Raw genomic sequence first — 21,838 nt, forward strand, 5'->3', positions numbered from 1 at the left:
CCTGTAAGGCCTTAAATAGAAGCAATTCCAGTGAAAACAACAATAGGCTTGAAACATTCTTAATCATACAGAGCTTGTAGATACACTTACTTTGGACTATTACAGTTCAAAGTGAGTATCACATTTCAAGGACAGGAAATTATTAAGTCACCATGTGATATAAACTGTGGAACCATGCAGTAGATGTAATTCTTACACAATGTGCTTTACAAACAAGAGTGGTAAAACTGGGCAGAACTGAATAGTGAAGTGGGTATGAGTAAACCTTTGAAAGAATAGTATTTCTTGATAAGTGAGTAGAAAGATTGAGCAGGGGAATAAATTACACAATCATTTATGGACCATTCCCCTCTTCCCTCCAATCTCAATAGCTATGGAGCTCATTGTATTCCTTTGTTAAAGAAACTTAGAAGTTTGTGCATGGCTTCCATATTGCCTCCTCTTTTTGACTGTAACTAGTTCGGCTGAAGTGGAATTTGACAGTAAAAAACTTCAGCTTTTTAAGTTTCAAAATTTTGATTTTCTATATTGAAAACCTTGAAACAATCCAGATTCATTCCTCCTGTAGAATTCCAGAAGGAAGAAAATTTTATGCCCACCTCATTCATAGTCAACTGTTTTCTAGGTCAAAAACTGCATTAGAAGTTTAGAGATATCAGCAGAAGACAGAGAAGAGGCAAAAATAATCCCAGAATAGTTAGAGCTTTATTCCTACAAGATAGGGTATGGAAAAGTTAAATCTGCATTTAAAGGAACACCAGGAAAGCTAAAAGTTTCTGTTGTAGCACTAATAAATCCTGGGATAGGATGGAAAGATCATTGAAGAGTCTTTTATAGAAAACACAAGTAGGTGTCTTACAATATCACTAGAAGTTTTTTGAGTAGAGCCATGGATACAGCTGGAGAATGATACAAAAACTTGAAGGAAGTATCAAGGTATCATATCAAAGACCATCAATTTAAAAACAACTGATTGACCTTAGGAATCTCACCATTGTCCAGATGAGAATAAAATCATATACAACTGCATTTTCAGAAAACTGAAAAATATAAAATATTTCCAGAGTGTTAGCATTAATTAAAACATGAACAGTACTTTCTAGGAGGTATTGGGCACTAAATTATTACCTTAGGTGGGATTCCTTTCCATGTATACCATGGACTATCTACATTCAAATTATGCATCTCATAACCCATTAATAGTCAGTGGAAATACATAGGTACTTTTGGGGTGGGTGCTTACAGGAGATGCATATGTCAGGGAGCAGCAAAAGCAAGGATGCTCCGGGAAGGAGGATGAGGCAGGAAGAGAGACTGACCCTAGCACAGGCAATCAGAGACACCTTCAGAGAGCAGATCCACAGCACCGAGGCAGGACCATGGTGATGGTATGAAGAGAGTCCAGTGACAATTCAGTGATCATCAGACGAGGTAACAAATCAGGTCCAGGTCCATCTAGGAAGTCCAGTCAGCATGTCAAGACAGAAGGAAGCAGGGCCAGAGAAAAAAAATGGCATAAAGCTATGAGGATCATTCTCTTACACTTGTCATTATTTACACGGTGTGACCTGTAAGTCTAACAGGCTCCAGCTGCACCTAGCTTTGATAGGTTTGTCCTAGTAAAATTCAGGAGGACCACTGTTACCCTATCAACCCTGTAAAGCATCTATTTTGATGTTCTTCACAACGTAGAAAGTTTTCTGTTGGAATAGAATTGCTAATATTTCAGCTGCACTGACATGAAATTTTGGTTCCTTATTAAACTTCTTTTGTGGAGAGGTGAAGCTTTGTTCCTATATTTGATGCTTTTCCAGAAGATTTGCCCCATATCAACTGTGTTGAGGCAATCCTACTATCCCTCATATCCTGAAAGGTAGGACCCTTCTCTCTTGATATAGGAGAAAACTCTGAAGAACCTTTCAGAAAGTTCTCTGGTTCTTTATAACCCAACATTTTCTATGCCACAGCTGCTTTCTGTGTCTGAAGGTAATTAGTATTTAGTCATTTGTAAAGGTGCTAGAGAAGGCGGTAAAAGTAGGTGGACAAATTTATTTGCACTTGTGAAACTACAGTTGACATCCATTAAAACTGCTTTAAAATTTATCATATTAAACCAAGACTTTCATGGGATATTTTACATCCTTATGGGATTCCATTGGAAAAACATAGTTTTTGTTGAATTCAAAGGTATAGCCCAAAACCTCTATTTTTCATCTATTTTCTGATGTAAAGCTGTATAGGGTATTTTCATGATATTCAGTGACAAATGAAATGCATATTCCAGGTTGAACCAGGCATGATACTGTGCAAAAATTGCTTGTCTGGCTAAGCCATCTATTCAAAGATACCCATTACAGACTAAGACAGTGCTCCTCTGTCACTTAAAACATAAGTGAAAAGTTGCATGCAAATTTGTTTTGTCGTAATCTCTTTGTAACTACTAATTAAGTGTTGTTCATTTTTTCTCAGAGTTGAATGAATAAACACTTTGTTCAGGTTTCTGTATGTCACCACCATACTGCTGATATGCACAATGCATATACAGCTTGCATTATAATGTGCATTTGAGTAGTAGATATTTCATGATATTGATCTACTTCCTTTTAATAAGAAGCCTTGCAATGTACTGCACATAATCAGGCAACTGTTTATCCTGCTGTTCATATGAGTTCTCAGTGAGGATGGTCCCCATCTGCCTCAAATATTTCACCTATGCATGTAATCAGAAAACAGAAGGAAAGGAATATTTTATGTCTCTCCCTGTGTCTCAACTGCTTCAGTCTTCTTGCCCCACTTTGCAATGGAGAGATGGAATGGGACCATTCTTTGTCTAGTTATATCATGGAATAAGGCAGGCCAGATTTGTGACTGAGCTGAGGAAGGTATGACCTTGCTAACATTGTGCTTGTGAATAGATTACAGTGGCAGGGAATAGGAAAATGTTTGCATTTCCACCATCCATCTTTTTTTGACAGAGGGACTGTTCACAGCTCCCAAAACTGTTCACATGTAGAGGTTTTCAACTCCAGATTAAAAACATTAGTTATTTTTTTTACATTTAGATGATTCCTTAAATCCTGATGGGTTTTCCCATGCACAAAAATTCTGAAGAACAATGTAAATAAGTTGTTTTCAAGTATATCCAGTTGCATTCTGCCAACTCGAATTTTGTGCAGCCACTCCAAGGCAAAGTCACCAGCGCTTGGCACCTCTGCAGTCAGTTGTCTGTGGAAAGATCACAAGCCACTGTTTTATACCAGCAAGCCAGGAGTGCACATGGGCAAGGCACACCACTGGGGCATTGTCTCAAATTATAACCCTGGCAGTAAATGTTGCTTAGTCAGATTTTGCCATAGTGGTTTTACCAGAAGACAATAGCAGTTTGTGCTTCAGAATTCAGAGGATCAACACGTTGCTGGATGAAGTTTCTGTCCTGGATATACAAATACTGATGCTGTAAGTAGTTATTTCAGTATTTTTGTTTTATTTCCACTTAGTGAATAATCATTAAAAATACTATAAATGATTTGTCTTTAAATAGAAATAAACATTGGAGTTGAGATATAACTTTTAGGAGCTCTGGGAAACAGTGCTAGGAGTCTAGCTGGGTGGAAAATGTTTTTCTATTCTGTATATTGTTGATAATTTGTATTTATTTGACCTCTACAAAAACTATGTAAATTAATTTTGACATTTTTTATAAATCAGAATACTAGAGAAATAGAATTTAAGTTAGATATTTTGTTTTAAATACTTTGAGAACTCTTTTTTTTCTACATTTAAAAAATATGTTATCATAATTAACTTACAGTTTTGGCCCTACAGTCTTATGTCATGTTATTCTAAACAGAAAACTCTTAATGAAAATTCTGAACTGCAAGATTGGCAGTTTAAATTTCACCCATTTCCAAGTCTTTATTAAAAAGAAAGAAAAATCTTCCCCATGAGAAAATAATGAATTATTTCAGATGGCAAATGTTTCACTGAAATAAATCCCAAACTGCTTATGACAGCAAGCCTTTGTTTTATACTCCTTAAGAAGAGCAGCACTTTGTGGGACCTTTAAAAGTTAATGTTTCAAATGGCACCAAATGTTCTTTTCTATCCATTTCTTTTTCAGCCAGGGTGTAGATAAACTGTGTTTTCAATATCTTCTTAATCAGTACACTCATACCCCAGTGGATTCAACCCTTCTCTCAAGTCAGTTCCCTGATGTAGAAAATTCTTTTTATTTGTACCATTACAATAGCCAGGAAATTAATGGAATCCAGATCGCCTATGTTCATCTTCTAAGCCCACAATACTAACTTTACCATCTTCAATAAAAAAAAAAAAAAAAAAAGAAGAAAACCTATTTATCACCCCCTGAGATCTCTTTCTAGCAACCAAGTTCTTATATTAATAAATACAGAAAAATACATTTGTTTCATGTCAGTACTTTCATAATACTATTGTTTTGCTGAGCGTGTTGTGCAGCTTGCATGCCAGACCTTTGGTCCCTATTGCATTCCTTGTCTGTCTTTATTGTTATCTAGGGCTGAGCTCCATAGACAAGTGCTCCCCTTCCTCCAGAGAAACAGAGCCCCAAGGACTTGAATGGCACGCCAAACTCTGCTGTCAAAATATTTTTCCTCATGCACCATCCCTATTATAGATATCCAAGGTGCAGGTTCAGTCTTAGCTCTGGATTGTCTCTGGAGTCTCAGTGTAGGACCAAGTGACTGTTCATGGAGCAGGTTATTCTGATTAGGTCCTGTACAAATGGGGCAAAGCATTCACAGTTTATCCTGGAGCTCCTATCTTGAACTGGGGTTTTCCACAAAATACATCTTTTGAGATGAAACAAAAGCAAACAGGTAATAATACAGATGGAAAATGACTGGAAGATAGTAGTCCAGCCTCTGCTTTTAATTTTGTGCAGACAAGGCCAATTTTTGAGTGTAGTCAGTGTCTCAAACCATGCCTGAATACAAAGCTCTTCCACATTCAACACTCCTCTCCTTATTGTGCCAGGGCCAAAGCAGGGAATTTTGTTCTTCAGTCCTTAGATTCAGAGATTGATTGTCATTCTTCATAAAGCTCTCCAGGTATGATTCAGATGTTTTGAAAGCTCTCATGAGCTCTCATGGTTAATTTCAGTGATCCCACTGAAGGTAAATAGTCCACTGACCTTTCCTATTAAGAAAAGGTATGCTGAAGAGTCCACACTAAACGCTGGGTAGTGTTACGCTGAGGCTGTGTTTGAGAAGGTGGTTGCATCTTGCACTGGCTGAAGTTTTCAGAAGGTTAGAATACCTAATCTCAAATTCAATATACTTCAGTAATCCAGTTGTCTATCATAGTATGTCAATTTGGTGAACATTATACCTGGCCTATTATACTAAAAATATAATTTTTTAAAGGTGAAAACATCTTTATGATTAATATGCTACAAAATAAGCTGTTGAGAAGCTGTCATGACAAAAAGGAGCCTGCCTTTTTTACCAGATATTTTAGCAAGGGGGAAAGGCTGTGGTTAGTGATGTGGAAAGTAGTTCTTAGCATCTCAGCATCACTGCCTTGGCTGTCATTAAAATAACTATTCATTTTTATGACTTGAAATGGACTCTGTACAGCTGTCTTACAAAAGTGCTTTGAAAGCCAAGCATTGTTGCCATGTAGGTTTATGGAATTCACACGGTAGCTTCAAAGAAGGATTACATGAATTTGTACCACATGAAGCCCTAACTAGAGTGAACACGATAATTTAGTTAATTCCTGATGGTCTTCTATAGAAAATCTGATATTGTATACATTTTTGTATAAAAAAATCATCCAGCTATTTCTGTTCTTTAAGCATTTGTCAGCAACAGAGCAGTTTTCCCTTTAAACACTGCTCTACACTAAAGCTGACAATTTGGATGTGATTGTAATGTACTGATCTTTAACGCTGTAATTGTCATATGGTACTTTGTGCTCCTGTAATAGGCCTGCATGATACTGGAAGTGAATGGTGACAATGGATATCCCATGGAAACTCAGTAACCCACCTATGCTGTGCTGGATGCTGCTCCTACTGAAATCAATGGTAGTGTTTCCAATTATATCAATATGAGCAGTATTCTGTCTGTCTGTGTGGGACTAAAAATCAGAGGCAAACAAGAAAGGATCTGCATGAATCACATATTAATTAGCTTCTCAGTGTTTGATTTTAATAAAAGGTTGCTGGAAAAAGGGAAGAAAGGTAAGATTAGAAAGGAAGAAAGGTAAAATTAGGAATGTAATTTAACCTTAGTTAAACTGTTCCTGTCTATATAATTTAATCACATGAACTCCCTTTTGTAATAAAACAATAGAAAGAATAACAGTTGTCATGTCTGAGGTCTGCCTTCCTCTCCCTGCAGAGTGTCTGGCTCATCAGCTTAGGGATTGTGGGCATTATCCTCTCTGGCTTTGGAAAAATCTACGTGGTGCATCTATGTTCATTGCTGCTGCTGTGTGAATTGGACCTGTGATCGGCTCCCACCCCATCCTGACAAACACCGTCATCTGCGTGTGGTGGCTTTTTCTGTGGTACTCATTACCAGAGATCTGCCTGGTCTGCCTTGTGGATGTCCTTGCCTCATTAAGACACTTCCCTTTCTTCCCTGCTTTCTCCAAGTTTTACTCTTCTCAGACTCACAAATCCAGGTACTCTCTCACATATACAATTATTTCCTGTTTTCATACTTCAGTTCATATTGTTGCAGTCCAGTGATCTCCTGTCTGGTCTTTGCATCTACTTGCTGTCTGAATGGACTGTCATTTTTAACAGAGCATCTTTCAGGAATACAGAAGAGCTTACATGTGTGACAGGGCCATCTGCAGACCTATAGTTTTCTAAATTTGTGCTAAGATGGTCTCTATATCTCTGTCAAATAATCATCTTGTGCTTAATTCATGCAAAACAAAATTTAAAATGAAGCCAGTGTTAGGATTCAAGCTGCACTCATGTTTTTTCAACTTTGCTTTCAGAATTCATTAGAAACAACCTCCAGACTAAAGCTTTGTACCAATTTTTTATAGCTCCTATATGTGCAAAATATCATGATGGGAAGTTCAATAATGGGAGACAGCAGATATGCATGAATGCAGAAACTCAGAATATATGATATTTTCATTAAGAACAAGACACAATTCAAATGTAATTGTAGTGCCTCAGCATGAAAATTATAACACAAAGTGAAGATCAAAAATTCTTGGGTTTTACTTTCTTACTTTCCTAGCTGTTTAAGTGTAGCACTTTAGAAAGTTCTAGTGCTATCAGACATGAAGCATTATTAAAGCACAAAGCAAGATCTTAATCTTAACTTTGAAATCTTTATAGAGTACTGTAGACTTAAGACCATAAAAGATATGAAATATGGGATAATATTTTTAAAAGACAAAGCAATAATAGGTGTAATTATTTTATTTCATAGTATATTCCTAAATTACATCATGAATTTTATGTATTCTGCCTTGTGAGTAATTCAAATATTTGGCTATCAAACTGGAAAAAAAAAAAAAAAAAAAGGAAGAAGAAAGAAAAGGAGACATTTGAATGATAAATTTTTATCTGAACTGTATGAAGCCTCCATGCTAAAATAATAATGTGACTTTAGGGCTTTTTTTGTACTTATAAAGAAACTACATATTAAAGTAACCTCAGTAAAGTCACTGTGTTTAACAATAGTTATGCAACATTGTGTCACACAGAATCACAGAATGGTTTGAGTTGGAAGGGACCTCTGGAGGTCATCTAGTCCAGCCCACCTGCTAAAGCAGGTTCACCTGGAGTAGTTTGCACAGGAATGTGTCCAGGCAGGCTTTGAATGTCTCTAGAGAAGGAGACTCCACAACTTCTCTGGGCAGCCTGCTTCAGTGCTCTAGCAAAATAAAGAAGTTTCTTCTCACGTTTAGATGGAATCTCCTGTGCTTCAGCCCGTCCCCATTGTCCCTCATCCTATTGTTGGGCAGCACTGGAAAGAGTCTTGTTCCATCCTCTTGACATTCAGACTATAAATAAGGTCCCATCTCAGCCTTCTCCAGGTGGAACAGACCGAGCTCTCTCAGTCTTTCCTCATAAGAAGGATGCTCCAGAGCCTTAATCATTTTTGTAGCCCCTTTGTGTTACATTAAAAAATAGTTATAGTTCTTTATGAAATTAAATTAAAAGAAACTTTCATCCAAAACACAGAGGTGTATGTTGTTGTTCAAACCAAAGGTGTGCACAGACAAAGGGCTGTCTTGCATTTTTCTTTGTGGAGGGTTTTGCCTTGTTTTTGGAGGAAGCAGCTATTATTGCAGCTGCAGAATTTCACTGTGGGATTAAATTATTTCTCATATTTTTCTGAACGCACTGTCATAGATTTTTCTGTTGAAGACAAGCAGAAATGCCAACAAAAGGGTGATTGTAGTAGTAGGGAAACTAAAGGGTTGTTTGGAGCATGGTGAACACTAGTGGACAAAGAACTGTGTAAGTCCTGTAGATGATGTTGTGCCTTGTGCATGAAAGGGAGAGAACAATGAAAAATGAAACACAAGGAGGACAGATACCTGGTGATGGGGACAATGAACGAAAAAAGGAGGAGTGTGAGGGTTCGGGGCTCAGACATGGGTGGCAGAGGAGATGGTGAGTGACACTCAGCAGAACACTTTTGAGAGCATCCACTTGTTCTAGGAGGCATCCATGGGACTGAGATATAGTAGTGCTTGGGGGCACGGCTAATGAGGGAGCAGAAGTCGTTAGAAAACTCTCCTCCCCATTGACTTTCCTCCTCCAGGTGATGGGAATGGACAGAATGGACGGGACCAGGATGAGAACGTGGAGTGAGTTGGTTGGGCCTCAGACAGAGGAAGAGGTGAGGAGATGTGCAGCCAAAGCTTCAGCAAGAGGTTCTGGAGGAGCTGGCAGTGTTACAACGACTTAGAAGCACCTGGTGACCATGTGTGCCAGAGTCTACCTTTTGCCACAGAAAGGTCATGAGCCAAGGTACCCATAGTGAGAGGGATGTACCCATGCCCAACAACCTATGAAGGAAATTCCTGCATGTGCCACCCATGGCCTCAGGTCCAAGTGGAGGCTGGCTCTCAGGGGTTCTTCACACACACCACCACTCTCCCTTCCTTCCCAAAGGATGAGATCCCATCTTTTGGTGTCTGGCAGGAGGTAAGGGTGAGAAAAAGGAGTGACTGAAGGACAGACATGTAGAGGTGATTGTGGAGACCAGTCTTGGGGTGGATAGCAGCTAAATGGCAGTGACAGTTTGGAAGGCATGCATGAGCAGCCGGGGAGCATGCAGAGGCAGTGAGCTGGGGAGAAAGTCTGGAGAACTAGGGCTGGGTGGGTGGAGGCTGCCCTCTGCCCATACACTGGTTGGAGGGAGAGGAAGGGAGCAAATGCTCTTTTTACCAAGATGAAAGAAGAGATGAGGCCACTAGGAAGACAAGGCTGCCCAATGTATCAAAATACCTAGGACAGAAACAAATTCAGGACAGGTCTAGTGAAGATCTATCAAAGCCTCTGACTCTCATCCTGACCGAGGGTTGCAGCTGAGTGGCACTTCGCTGGTCTTTGTTGTGAGGGAAAACCAAGTGAGCTCAGTGGTGTAATCTGAGATCAAAATAGGAAGATGAGCCTTCAGCTCTTTCAGATGAGTTGCCTTTGTTCCAGTGTTTCATTTAAACATGAAACATAACCAAATTTCAAAGTAGGTAGAGTATCACAAGCCTGAAAGGCTAATCCCATGCTTTGACAACACTCAGAGCAAATCCCCCCAGATGATTCACATGTGTTACCTCACTGACTTAGTGACTTGACATGTTCAACAGGATCCCCTTTGCTCTAAAATTAAACCCAGACAGAGCAAAGATCATTCCTTCAGCCCTTCCAAGAATCAGAGGAATTGGCTGATGGCTAAATCCCTTTAAGCAGGAGTTGGCTGCAGCTGCACTGTGGACAGGTGAAGGGAAATTGCATTGATAAAGCAGTTGTATTAGCTTGTGAAACAAAATGTAGGCCCTGTTCAGAAACACTGCTGTAAAGTCCAAGCATTCTCCACTATAGGGTTTCAAACTTTTAAGCCTTATCATGCTTCACTGATGTAGCACTGCCAGGTAGACAACTTCTAGAAAGAGGCTGCATCTTTATCTTTCCTCTCTCCCATGAACATGTCTAGCTGCCAGCACACTTCCTGCATTAACTTTCCCTTTCTACTTTTTGATTATACTGAGAACATAAAATACTACAGAACATATGCTGTCACTAACAAGTACTTTTCAGCCTTCAGTTGACAAAGGCAAACCTGACATGCATTTCCATTAAAAAAACCAAAATGCTTTTGCACAGCTGCAAGCAGAATGGGAAACCGTTGTGTGTTTTCTGTGATTAGCTATTTTTCTTTCAAAGTGTCATATTTTTTGTTGTGATTATTGGTGGAGCTGCAGCATTTCTAAAACAGAGACCCTGTAACATGAGGTATAGTGTGGCACATATTCTTCTGCAGTGCCTTGGACCTTTCATGTGGATCAGTTTTATGTGTTATGTAAAGCTGGATGGCTGAGTGGGAGCAGTCATAGCCCCAAGATGCTGAGGGAACTTTTGGGTGCAAGGGAAGGTTCCCAGTACCGTTAGGTACATGCTGACACTGCGGGCTGTAATTTTGGATCTAGCATCTGAGTTAGGATTGTAATTTTGGAATTGAGAGCCAAGCTGGGATTAATTCTACCCAAACTTTAGCCATCTAAAAGTTGGCTGTCTAGTCTAATATTACTTAAAACTCACTTTTACTAGTCCCAGTTCTTCATGTATGGCACATACTATGTAAGGAAGTTTAACTGCTTAGCTACAGCACCCTGCCATGGCAGCTCTGCTACTTTTAGATCTAAATTACTCTACATTTGTCTAGCTGTTATTTCTCTATGTCCACATCCTGTGAAATAACAACCTAACCAAAGATCTGTCTAAAAATTTTTATTCCAGATCCCGTACATTCTAGAGTAAACATGCTCTGCAGAGAAAGATTGAGGTAGCATCAAAAAATATCCTGAAGAGCCTCACATACAAAATAAATATGGCTCTTCCAATGCTCTGTAAAGAATATGTTGATGTACCTTCTTAGGCCCCTGGTTTTCTCTGTGTGATAGCTTAGGGAGTCATGGAATCTCACTTTAGGCTCCAGGAGATGAAAGACCAGCAGTCGTATCCAAAGCTTTTCTGGAATTAATTTAATATTATTTGGTTTGCGCATACACTCTTTTAGTAAAATAGTGATATAATGATGAGCAATATTGTGATGTCATTATATTCTAGTTCATATGGACTCATTTCCTTGATCTACAACCTTATCTTTTTATCTCTAAGTAAAAGTTGAAACAATTCATCCTGTTCCCTTAAAATGCAGACTGTTTATTCTCTGTAAGGTTTTGCTGGGCAACAGAAAAATCCTTTCCTCCGAGAACAGCAGTAATAGGAGAGTTTGATAGGGTTTTAATGACCTAAATTGACAAAAGTTGCTTCTTCATGAGACGGCTCAGCAGCCCATTTTATCTTCAGTTTGCAGGAACTAATTAAACTAATTTGAAGACAGAGAAGACAGTTCCAAAATGCAAAGACAGGCATGATTGTTCCCAGAGGAGAAGAGATAATACTCACAATGGCTTCAGAAAAAAAAACTTTGGTTATATTCAGAGTTAGGTTTTGATTCAAACCCACCTAGAAAAAACTAATTATTTCCAGAAAGTCTCTGCTTGAATACTGATGAAGGTGTCACTTTGTTTAAAGTGTAATGTTTTCCATTTCATTTCTTAACAATTGATTAGCACTATAGAAACTGTACACATAATAACAATTGATTCACAGAAGAGTAATTTCTTTTGTTGTGTATTACTTCCTCCAATCAAATGTTCCAGTTGTGTGGGCCACGTCAGGCTAACAACATGTCCATTTTCTGATCTCAGTATTTTTTATTTACCATCACTGATATAAAAGTAATTCATTTCTGCCAGAAACAGACGTCAGCTTCAGAAATCCTCCAGTTGTCATTGTCAGACATTGCCTCAAAGTAGTCATTAGCTTAGTAATGTTGATGCTTAGTGCTTTAAGACAATGGAAATCTTTCTATTCATGTCAGGAAACTCTTCATCAGACCCCTTTGTTAGTGATGAATACCATGGATATTAAGTCGACATTTTTGCACAAAGTTACAGCTTTTACATTTCCACATAACAACTAACAAGTTCTCCTAAAACATACTTTTGAGGAAATTAACTCAGCATATTCAGTTGTACAAAAAGTAAAGAACATTTTGGTGACCACCATCAGACATCTGCCAGAATGTTTCTCTTTAACATATACGTGACACGACATGCAAATGCAGCAAGGCATTGCTTTACTTTCTGCGCACATTAGAGATCTCAGAGTCAACAAAATGCTAACTTAATGCCCATTTATTTTGCACTCCCTTGCACAGCACACAGAAAACTTATGCGCTGAGTAGGTGAGTAGGTGGCATTTTGAATCTACCCCCAGCAGTCTTCTGTGACAGACAAAAAGTGCTGTGATTAGACTCTGAATGAGAAAGCACATAACGTGACCCAAAGCACCTGCATGGTTATAAAACAAGCAGCCCCTGTTTCTCCAGGATCATTTTTATCCCCCTTAGAGAATTCAACAACATGTGTTTTAGTGTATTTGCAGGGAAGCCTCTGCAAAAGCTGTCACATGAGAAGGCCATGGTGTCAGTTTGGAACAAAAAGATTGGGGCACTGTCTTGAAGTATATCAGGAACTGGAAAACGCGGTATCCAGTCAAGAAAGCAGTACAACTGTGAGAAGTTTTCCATAATTCTAGGGTCAGGGTGTTAGTAGAAGAGCATCTATCTAGGTATCTGCTGTACAGTTAGGGCCAAACTGCACCATTAATTTTATAAATACTTATTCTCTGTTACACTCAGAACCAAAACAGAGCACAGATGCAATCTTGCTGCAAGACATTTGCTAATAAAGGAAGATACCTTGTTCAGCAGAGAAAGAGCTTCTGAATCTTCTATGAGCTTGACACACTGAAAAAGAAACATGATCCCCACACACTCTGACCACTCTCACCGTGAGTTCACCTGTCTGTCTTTCCATGGATCAGGCCTATTTCTGGCATGTCCCCATTGTATAAACATGTCCCAGACTTCTTAGCAAGTAACTAAGCTTTGAAAAAGGCTATAGGAAAGCCTTTAGAGAGAACCATGCAAAATAAGAAGGGTAAAATTGCTAATAGAAATACGGGACAGTCTTTGTTGGCAGCTGACAGATTCAAAAGGAAAAATAGTAACATAGAAAGGAATAAAACTCTAAAGGGAAAAAGGTGGAGCAGTAGATGACAACTCATCAGCATGAGGGATCCAATCCAGGGACAGAAGCCAGCTCTTTCCTTCCTGACTGGCACCTTCTGACCAGCAAAGCCTCTTCAGGTGTCTCTTCAGTGTGGTGAGCACATTAAAGCTTAGACTTACAGCATTTGGGAGTCACAGCCAACAATTGCTTTCCTCTATAAATTTGTGCAAATCTTTCTTGCAGAGCCTCTTTGCACACAGCTTTTTAGCTGTCTCCTTCAGGTTCCTTTAAACCTTAAAAAAGTGACCCACGAGACGGTTGCAGAGATGCAAAGTGAAACTTTGAGATAAGTCCATCAAAGCTAGCTCATCACTAGGAAAGATAGATAGGAAGAGAAGACAAACATTTTTGGAATAATACGTTGCTACACTTTTTTTCCATTAATACTTGCCTCTTTTTTATCATGATTCATCCCTTTTCATTGACTGCCCCTCACAAATGCTTGGGTCAAACCTTTTTTCCACCCTAGTGTTCCATAAGGAGGATTTAAGCTATAACAGGCAATAATGGGGTAATTCAGATTGGAGAACTAGAACTTCTTGTTACTGTGGTTCAGGTGTAAAAATATTCCAGGCCAAAGCGGTCTGCAACCGCTTTGCATCTGTAGGGAGTTGAGTTGCCTGCTGATCATGCAGTTAGTCCTTACTCAGAAGGCACCTGGCAGTATGAGCTTGACAGAGAACAAAAATCCTTATATACTAAGAGGTGACAAAATAGATACCTTAAGAACAGAGCCACTAAAAGAGCAGTCTTTCCCCCTCTTTCTCTTCAGGAGTGCTCCTAGGTATATGCACAGCACTAACACAGATGACAAGCCAAAATCTACAAACAAAGTCATGCTGCTTTCTAAATATTCCAGACATTTATGACTTTTAATTATTTTTTTTTTAGTGCCATTAAGAAAACAACAGCCATGTCCAGTAAATGTCTTGATAGTTTGATAGTTATTTATATTATCTTTTCTGTTCCAATTACATGAATTAAAATGCATGAAATGCCAAAGTTATATATTAGGCAGGTCTTTTGAACTAAATATTGTTAGCAATGGGAGATGGTTGATTATATTCACACAGATCGACTAGGTCTTATTAGAGAATTTTTTTGTTACAAGTATTTAGTCATATGCCATTTTGTGAATCTCTGCTATGTCTTGAACATTTAATGACTTCCAGTAGTTGAAGAGTTTCTGATTTTTCAGACTCATTATTTATAAAGCACTATGAGGTTGCGAATGACATTCAGTGGAAATTAGAAGAAAGTTCAAGTATCAAAAATTATGACTAAGGGAGGCAAACTAGATGCTGTGTAGAGCTTTAAAATTAAAACCCATCAATACCATTCTAATCAATATTGTTTATAGAAAAATTACTTGCATACTACAAAAACCTCAATTTACATTAAGAGACATTTTCCTGGGGCAAATGAGCTGTATATCAATAGAAAAAAACAAATGCATATAAATTATTTCACTGGAACAGCATTTTCATTATGGAAGAATAATTCAAGAACAAACAATTCTCACAAAACTCCCACTAACAGCACTGGTTCATTAGAATCAGTAAGTAAAACATTTACTTAGCATCATGGATGCTGACAATTAGTCTTTTGTCTTTTCTGCATCTGGTGCTTTTAGCAAGATTTGTTTAATCAAGTTTATCCAGATACTAATTTATTTACTAATGCCCTTTTGGTTTATTTTGCAACTTCTACTCATGATTAGAAGATCCTATTTCTTTCCTTTTTAAGAGACTCTAATAATGACTGTACAATCCAAATAAGTACATGGATAATGAAATGCATAAATAAAAATCAAAGGTTTGATTAAACTCACTTTAAAATGAGTGCTATGAAGAATATATCCCAAGATGTGATTTCAAATTATTTTTGTCGCAGGTAAGAGAAAAACTCAATATAGATTTGCAGGAACAAAACAAGGTAAGTCTTCATTAAGGACCAGATGTTGCTCTTCTTCATTAATCTGAAAAATAGCATGACTATGGGTGACAGACATGGGTTCATTATCAGTGCTAGCATTGTGAATATATATATATATATATATATATAAATCCATGGCAAAACAGAAAAAAGGAAAATCCTTTGATGTAAAGATATTTCTTCACTTTTTCTTATAAAACATCTCCTCTCTTCTCCCTAAACCTTGGAAAATAATGATCAGGTTGAAAACAAATTGTCCATGGTGGAATATTTGAAATATCTTTTGAATTTTTCATAGCTGCATTTAATTAGATTCAATTAAATACGTGTTTAAAATGCAGCATCAAAAATACTGAAATAAATGTTTTTACATAAAAAAAAAGCATACACACTGCCCCCCTAAAAAAAAACAAAACAAACAAATAAACAACAACAAAACAAACAAACAAACAAACAAACAAAACAAAAAACCCCTAAAAGTATGTGTTTTTTCCCCCTCATTAATGAAACTCACTTTATGAAATTTTGAGATAGACTGTATTGTGCCAAGCAAGGTGATTGTCCGGTTCATATTGCCAGTTCATAATCTGCAAACACTTTTCAGAATACCTAATTCTCACATCTGTAATTCTCCTAGCAGCACCCCTTCAAAACACCACACAGCATCACCTCTGCAGTAAGATGTAGAAATATTTCCTGCACTTATCTTAATCGCTTACAACAGACTCCCAACAATGGTCATAACCTGGACGTGTCAAAATGTAACCCCTTGAGTTCATACAGATCTTCACACAAATAATCACCTTGCATGATCAATAGTTCTGTGGTTTCCTTTATAAAGAGCAATTTATGTAATTCAAGAAACTCCAGTGAAAATAAGCTTCCTTTAAAAGAAACTCATTGTTTGTGGGCAACAAAAGAAATAGAAATAGTCAATCTTCTTTTTTTTTGGTGCAATAGCATTGATGCAGCTTTTGCTAGCAACTGGAATTATGGACTGAGATAGGAAATAAAAAAAAAGAGGAGAAAGCCTAAGCCTCTGAATAAGCCAGCCCTTTCCAAATCCTAATGGTTCAAAGGCAGACATAAGTTTTCCGATACACCGCATCCTTCTTTTGCTGAGGGATTCCTATGCATATTAGGCAGGATAGGGGATTTTTTTTTCAAGAGATAGGAATTTTAGTTGAAAGATAAATTAAAAGTTAAAAAAAAAAAAAAAAAAAAAGAGTTCTAACAATGTAACAACAACCCTGGTTACCTGACACTTACCCATCCTATCACCTAGTAAAATTCCCAGTAAGATGTGATGTTCATTACCATGAGAAGAGCCTGGGGCTTGTCCCCTAGCTTGGGTCCACAGGACTACATCTATAAATGTGCTTTAGTATAAGAGCAGCAAGGAACCATCATTGTTAGACAGCACACATTGCTCCTGGCGTGGTTTTGGTGCAGGCACAGCAACTTACATCATCCCAAGACAGCACTGAATAGAGCTGGCAATGGCAGCCTGTGTGCAGCCAGGATACTCAGGAGAGGAAGGGAATTTAGCTGGCAAGTTCCAGTATCCTGTGGCTGCACTGCAAAGAACAGTCTCCAGACTATACCGTTTAGTAACACAGCTGTAACTTTCACCTCTGGCATGTGCCTGAAGTTTTAAACTGACAGGTTCTGCCCAGCTCCCATTCGGGCTTCAGAATCCTACTCAATATAAACAGACTGCTCCTATACTTCCCAACCCCTCAGGCACAGCCAAGTGGAACTTTGGAAATGTTGTACAATTTCCCTCCCTGGACATGTAGGAAGGCAGATGGAAGGTAGGCTGCTTTCCCTTTGAGTGCTAGAAGTCCCTAATGGAAGCTCTAATAACAGAAGCAGAATCATGAAACCAGCTCATACTACAGCTACTGTTTCCAAGGGTCCAGAGAGCAAAAGAGAGATCTTTACCTTGTCTCTTTTCTTAAGAAAAAAAAAGTGCAGGGGAGCAGTTAGTTTTGTATTTGCTCTTGCAGCTGTCAGCAGAAGGGTAACTTTTCATTGCTGGCTAACTTAACTTACTCTTTCAAAACAGTAATGTAGCCATCTAGTTCTGGAGTCCACAAGTTTGTATTTGGTACTTCATGGTATTCTTTTCTCAGGCAGAATTCTTATGTCAAAGAAGAAATGCCTTATGTATCTTTTGTCTATGTAAATGTGTGCCATTTCTTAGTCATGTTTGGGCTAGACATGTATTCATACATTAAAATTTTAATTTCCCCAACATTCACATAAACAAATGTAGGAAATGTATTCTGGGTGTTATAATGAGATATTCTTATCAGAATGACTCTCTTAAGAAGCTAATAGATGTTACATGAGATAGAAGAGGGTGTATGAAATGACTCATTTTCACAGTCTGAAGGTTTAAAAAACCAAAATTACCTGCATATCCACGTGCTTAATGAATAAAGACAAATAATTTGTAAATTAACAAAGTTTCACAAAAGTGACTGCATTAATTAAACATTTCAGTGAAGTGTAACGAACTGGTTTCCTTCACAGTAAATAGAGTTTGTAAATTGTAATGTGACAGATGACTTTATAAAAGCTGAAGGAAGATTTAAAGATCACATAGTGAAATATTGTCTATATAGCAGTATCTTAAGTTGTATGAAAGCAATAGCACAACATTTGCAATTATTTAGGTAATGGCAACTTAATAGGGAAAAACTGACATTCTCTTTATCACATTCTTACCTGCTCCAAAAGTATTAAGAAGCTTGTTTAATATTGACACAAAGCAGTAAAAATAAATCACACCAGAAGAGATGAGCATATTTCTTGCTGGACAGGGTTGGGATTTTGAATGAAGACACATCTTGCAGAGCTGATACACATAGTGGGAGAATGAATAATCACAATTTAGGCAAAATGTCTTCCCATAGATCAATCCCTCTATTAAATAATGGCTTTTGATTGCTTTTTCATTGAATTTACGCCATGACATACCAGAATTGATGCAATCCAGCCCGAATGCTGATTTAACTCACTGTAAGAGTGACCAGCAAGTCACATGGGAGTGCCAGAGGGCTTCCTCCTCCTCTGTTGTCATCAGGTCTTGCATGGTGCAATTTTTCTTCTTCTTTTCCCCTTCAGTATGTAGTTGTGGGTGATGACTTGCACACAAAGAAGCAGATTAAAATGAGATGGCTGCTCACCATGCCTGTTTACCCACCACCCCCTCTCACGGTCATCCTGCCCTCTCTGTGGTAACGAGTGAACCGCGTGTGTAGCTCCTCAGTGTCAGCCCACACAACTAAATCAAAGCTTCTTCTGGGGTGGATGAACACGCCATCCTGTGGGCTGAAGAGGTTCAGGAACTACTTTGTGTATGATGAAATGCTTCCACTGCAAGACAACTTAGCCTAATAGCTTTTGGACAGATTCAAGCCCCCTATCATTCTCTGAAGGCCTTTAGAACTAAATCCTCCATCCTGTCATTATTGCTAGTCACAACGGTATCACAAATGTTGTCTGCCTTCCTTCACAAGAGTTTAGTAGTTTGACAGGCCTGATGATCCAACTGGAAGAAGTTTGGTATAACATATAAAGTTTTCTGGCTTCATTACTTTCATTACATTGCTTGAGAACAAATCTGTTCCGCTGAGACTACTGAAAATTCTGAGGTGCAGGCAATAACTCAGGAACAACATGTACTCCTTCAATAATAGGCTAAAGAAATTGCAGTAAGAGGGATGAAAATAACATTTACAACATCAAATTAATGGCTATGGCATTGCTTAGGTGTTTTTGGCCAGTGTTGCAAATTCTCCATCTAGAAAACATACTGATTTTTTAAAAACATTGTAGACAGTGTAAGGTTTTATATAACAACACTTCAGTTTTCACAGCACACTATTTCAGAACAATTTCTGTAAGGTTCCCTTCACAATTTATTTTTGCAAGAGTTAATTTTGCCATGAAAATATTATACAGAGGAGGTGTCTCTCTGGTATGTTTTGAGAGTTGTTTATTCTGCTATGCAATGTAAAAATTGCTCATGAAGTGATCTAGATATCACATATAATAGCAATGCAAAAACACTTAACATGGCTAAACTACATCTCATTGGTGAAAGGGAAGAGGTAAGAAACTGGTTTGGTGACAAATATAAACCTGCTCTCTTGTTTTGTGATCCAATTTAATGTTATACCATTTATTGCTTGATCTGTGTCTGTTTTTCCAAATTATGTTCTTTTAATTAGGCAGAGCTCTTTTGCCAGAAAGAAGAGGGTCCTCAACCTTTCTCACAAACATCTGACCTAAAATAATTGAGGGTAGCATGAGGATAGGAGGATGTTTCTTGAAAATACTCTTATGAGTTATTTTCCTTTAGTGAGATTTTTTTGGTCATTACTATATTATAGCACCAATCATATGGAGAAGTCTTAGGGAGGAACTTGCTCTTGTGAAGAAAACTGGAGCAAACATATTCAGCGTTCATGTCTGGTCAGGGTGTAGTAGAACATCTGACTGGAAAAATGCTCCAATCGGGTTGGGAACTATGCAAAAAAAGCACCTTATCCTTTTTTTATTATTACTATTAATATTCAATAGCTCTATAATGAGAGGAGTCACCCCGCACATGGAATCTCTAGGTTACTCAGTCTCTTCTCTGAGGAAATTCAGTCTCCATATCTCACCTGATCTCTAAACTAACAGCCACGCTGGTGAACTGGGCAGAGAAAGAGGCTCCTAGTCTCTTTCATTAACTGCTTCCCATTTCAAGCAGACTAATTGAAGCTTTATTAAGTGAAATGAAGAGAGAACAGTTAGACAACAACTAGGACATTAGCCTGGGAAGTATGAGATATGACTTTGAATCCCCGCCCCCAAGCCAAAGGAAAGATTTGAACTCTATTCTTTGTTGAGCTGTTCCAGTCGTAAAAAGATTGTGTGTTTGCCTTTGGCATGTCTTGTGGGAAAAATGTCATAGGCATCTGTGTCTGAAAGAGGCTCAGAATGATGAAAACAAACCTTTGAACAAAGGAGAGATTCAGAAGGGGAAACTCTTCTTGGTCTTTTCTGTGGTTCATGAGGATCCCTACCAACCCTGTTCATCCCATCCATCCTTTTCAAGGCACTGCACAATAAGCCCTGATTAGAAATAGGCTGTAGGTTTTTCTGATGCTAGCCCAGATTCCAGTGAAGTGCTGTCTTTTTCTGGGTCAGTTCATGGCATCTGTATGTTGTTTAATGGATACAGAATATGTGAGCCTTCCCAGTACTATTTTCAAAAAAAGAGGCTGAAGGCAGAATAGCCACTCGTTATACCTCTTGTTTTATGGATAGAGAAAGTTAAGGTTACTAGAAATGTGCCTGCAGCGTTCAGTTTTCATGCCTCCATTTTCAAAAACATAAGGAGGTTTCAAGGAGGAACAGAGCTACATAAACACACCTTTGGCTTTTGCAGTGCTCCCAAGGAAGATACAGAAGGAAGCCAAAGAAGTCCAGGATGATAATGAATTACTTGTAGCAACTTCTACTTGTCAAGAGCACTCCAAACTGAGCTCTTGACTGAGCACAGCTGGTCCTTCTTGGATCATCTCCTAAACCTGGGAGCATCTATTCAGAAACAGCCCAGCCAGCACCAGCCCAGTCCAACATCTTCATATCCACATCCACGTGGCACTGAGCAGTCAGATGGATTTCGGTCAGAAGTTGTGTCTGTGCCAGCCGCCCATTCTTGCCAGTGAAGATGATGGTCTGGGATGCAGAGTCAGTGCTGGACAGTTCTGGTGTTTGCTCAGTCTCTACTAACACAGGACTCAGGACTCGATGCTCTGCCCTGCAACTTAGCATGGGGACTTGCCTGAGGGGAGTGGTGGGAGCTAACCCCACCTGAAGAATACAGTGGTGGTTCTTGGTGTGGGACATAAGCTCAACACGGAGCTTATATGAAAGGCATGATGTCCCATGATCTCTCTCATCTCAAGCATTACACTGATGTGCACGTTTTATGGACAGAGGTATTTAAAAGATAATATTCACGCTAATCCTGAGGTTTTTAAGACTGAATGCAACCAAAGATGCTTTAAACTTTACACCGTACCTTAAATCTTATCTTATGTTCTCATCTATTGTTTAGGATTGGACTCCATGATCTTAAAGGTCTTTTCAAACCTAAATGATTCTATGATTCTATGTTCCCTGATCATTAATTCTATATGTTAAATATCGAAAGGTAGTGGTGCAAAATATGTTGTACTGGGAGACACTATAAAAGTCTGTCAAGCTCATTAAACTTTCCAAGACAGTTTAAACATTACCAAAGAACATTTTGGGGAGAAGAAAATCAGAGGTACTGAAAAACTCATTACTCTACCAAAACAAAGAATAATGTTTGGAAATTAAGCCCAAATCCACCTAGATCTTAGGCACTACCCTTTCAGTGATGAACTCGAATTTAGAAACCATGACCAAGGAACAGGCAGTTCTCCTTCTCCTGCTGTCTCCAGATCACATCCAGATGCCTTCCTGT

At 38.4% G+C, this 21,838-nt stretch overlaps 1 protein-coding gene across 2 annotated transcripts in view; it reads left to right on the top strand.

Moving 5' to 3' along the window:
- Positions 1-3,404: 3,404 nt before the first annotated feature.
- LOC309440837 (uncharacterized protein) overlaps positions 3,405-21,838 on the top strand; it is a 40,910-nt gene continuing 22,476 nt past the window's right edge. Inside the window, exons 1-2 of one of the 2 annotated variants that reach the window (XM_082055001.1) lie at positions 3,413-3,456; positions 5,968-6,067. In XM_082055001.1, coding sequence (XP_081911127.1) covers positions 5,990-6,067 — 78 coding nt within the window. In that variant the 5' untranslated portion in view covers positions 3,413-3,456; positions 5,968-5,989. Of the gene's footprint in view, positions 3,457-5,967; positions 6,068-21,838 lie in introns of both variants that reach the window. The other variant, XR_014184271.1, reaches the window with a different exon arrangement.

This window comes from Streptopelia decaocto, assembly GCF_964273445.1.
Source record: "Streptopelia decaocto genome assembly, chromosome: 1".
Taxonomy (NCBI): Eukaryota; Metazoa; Chordata; class Aves; order Columbiformes; family Columbidae; genus Streptopelia; species Streptopelia decaocto.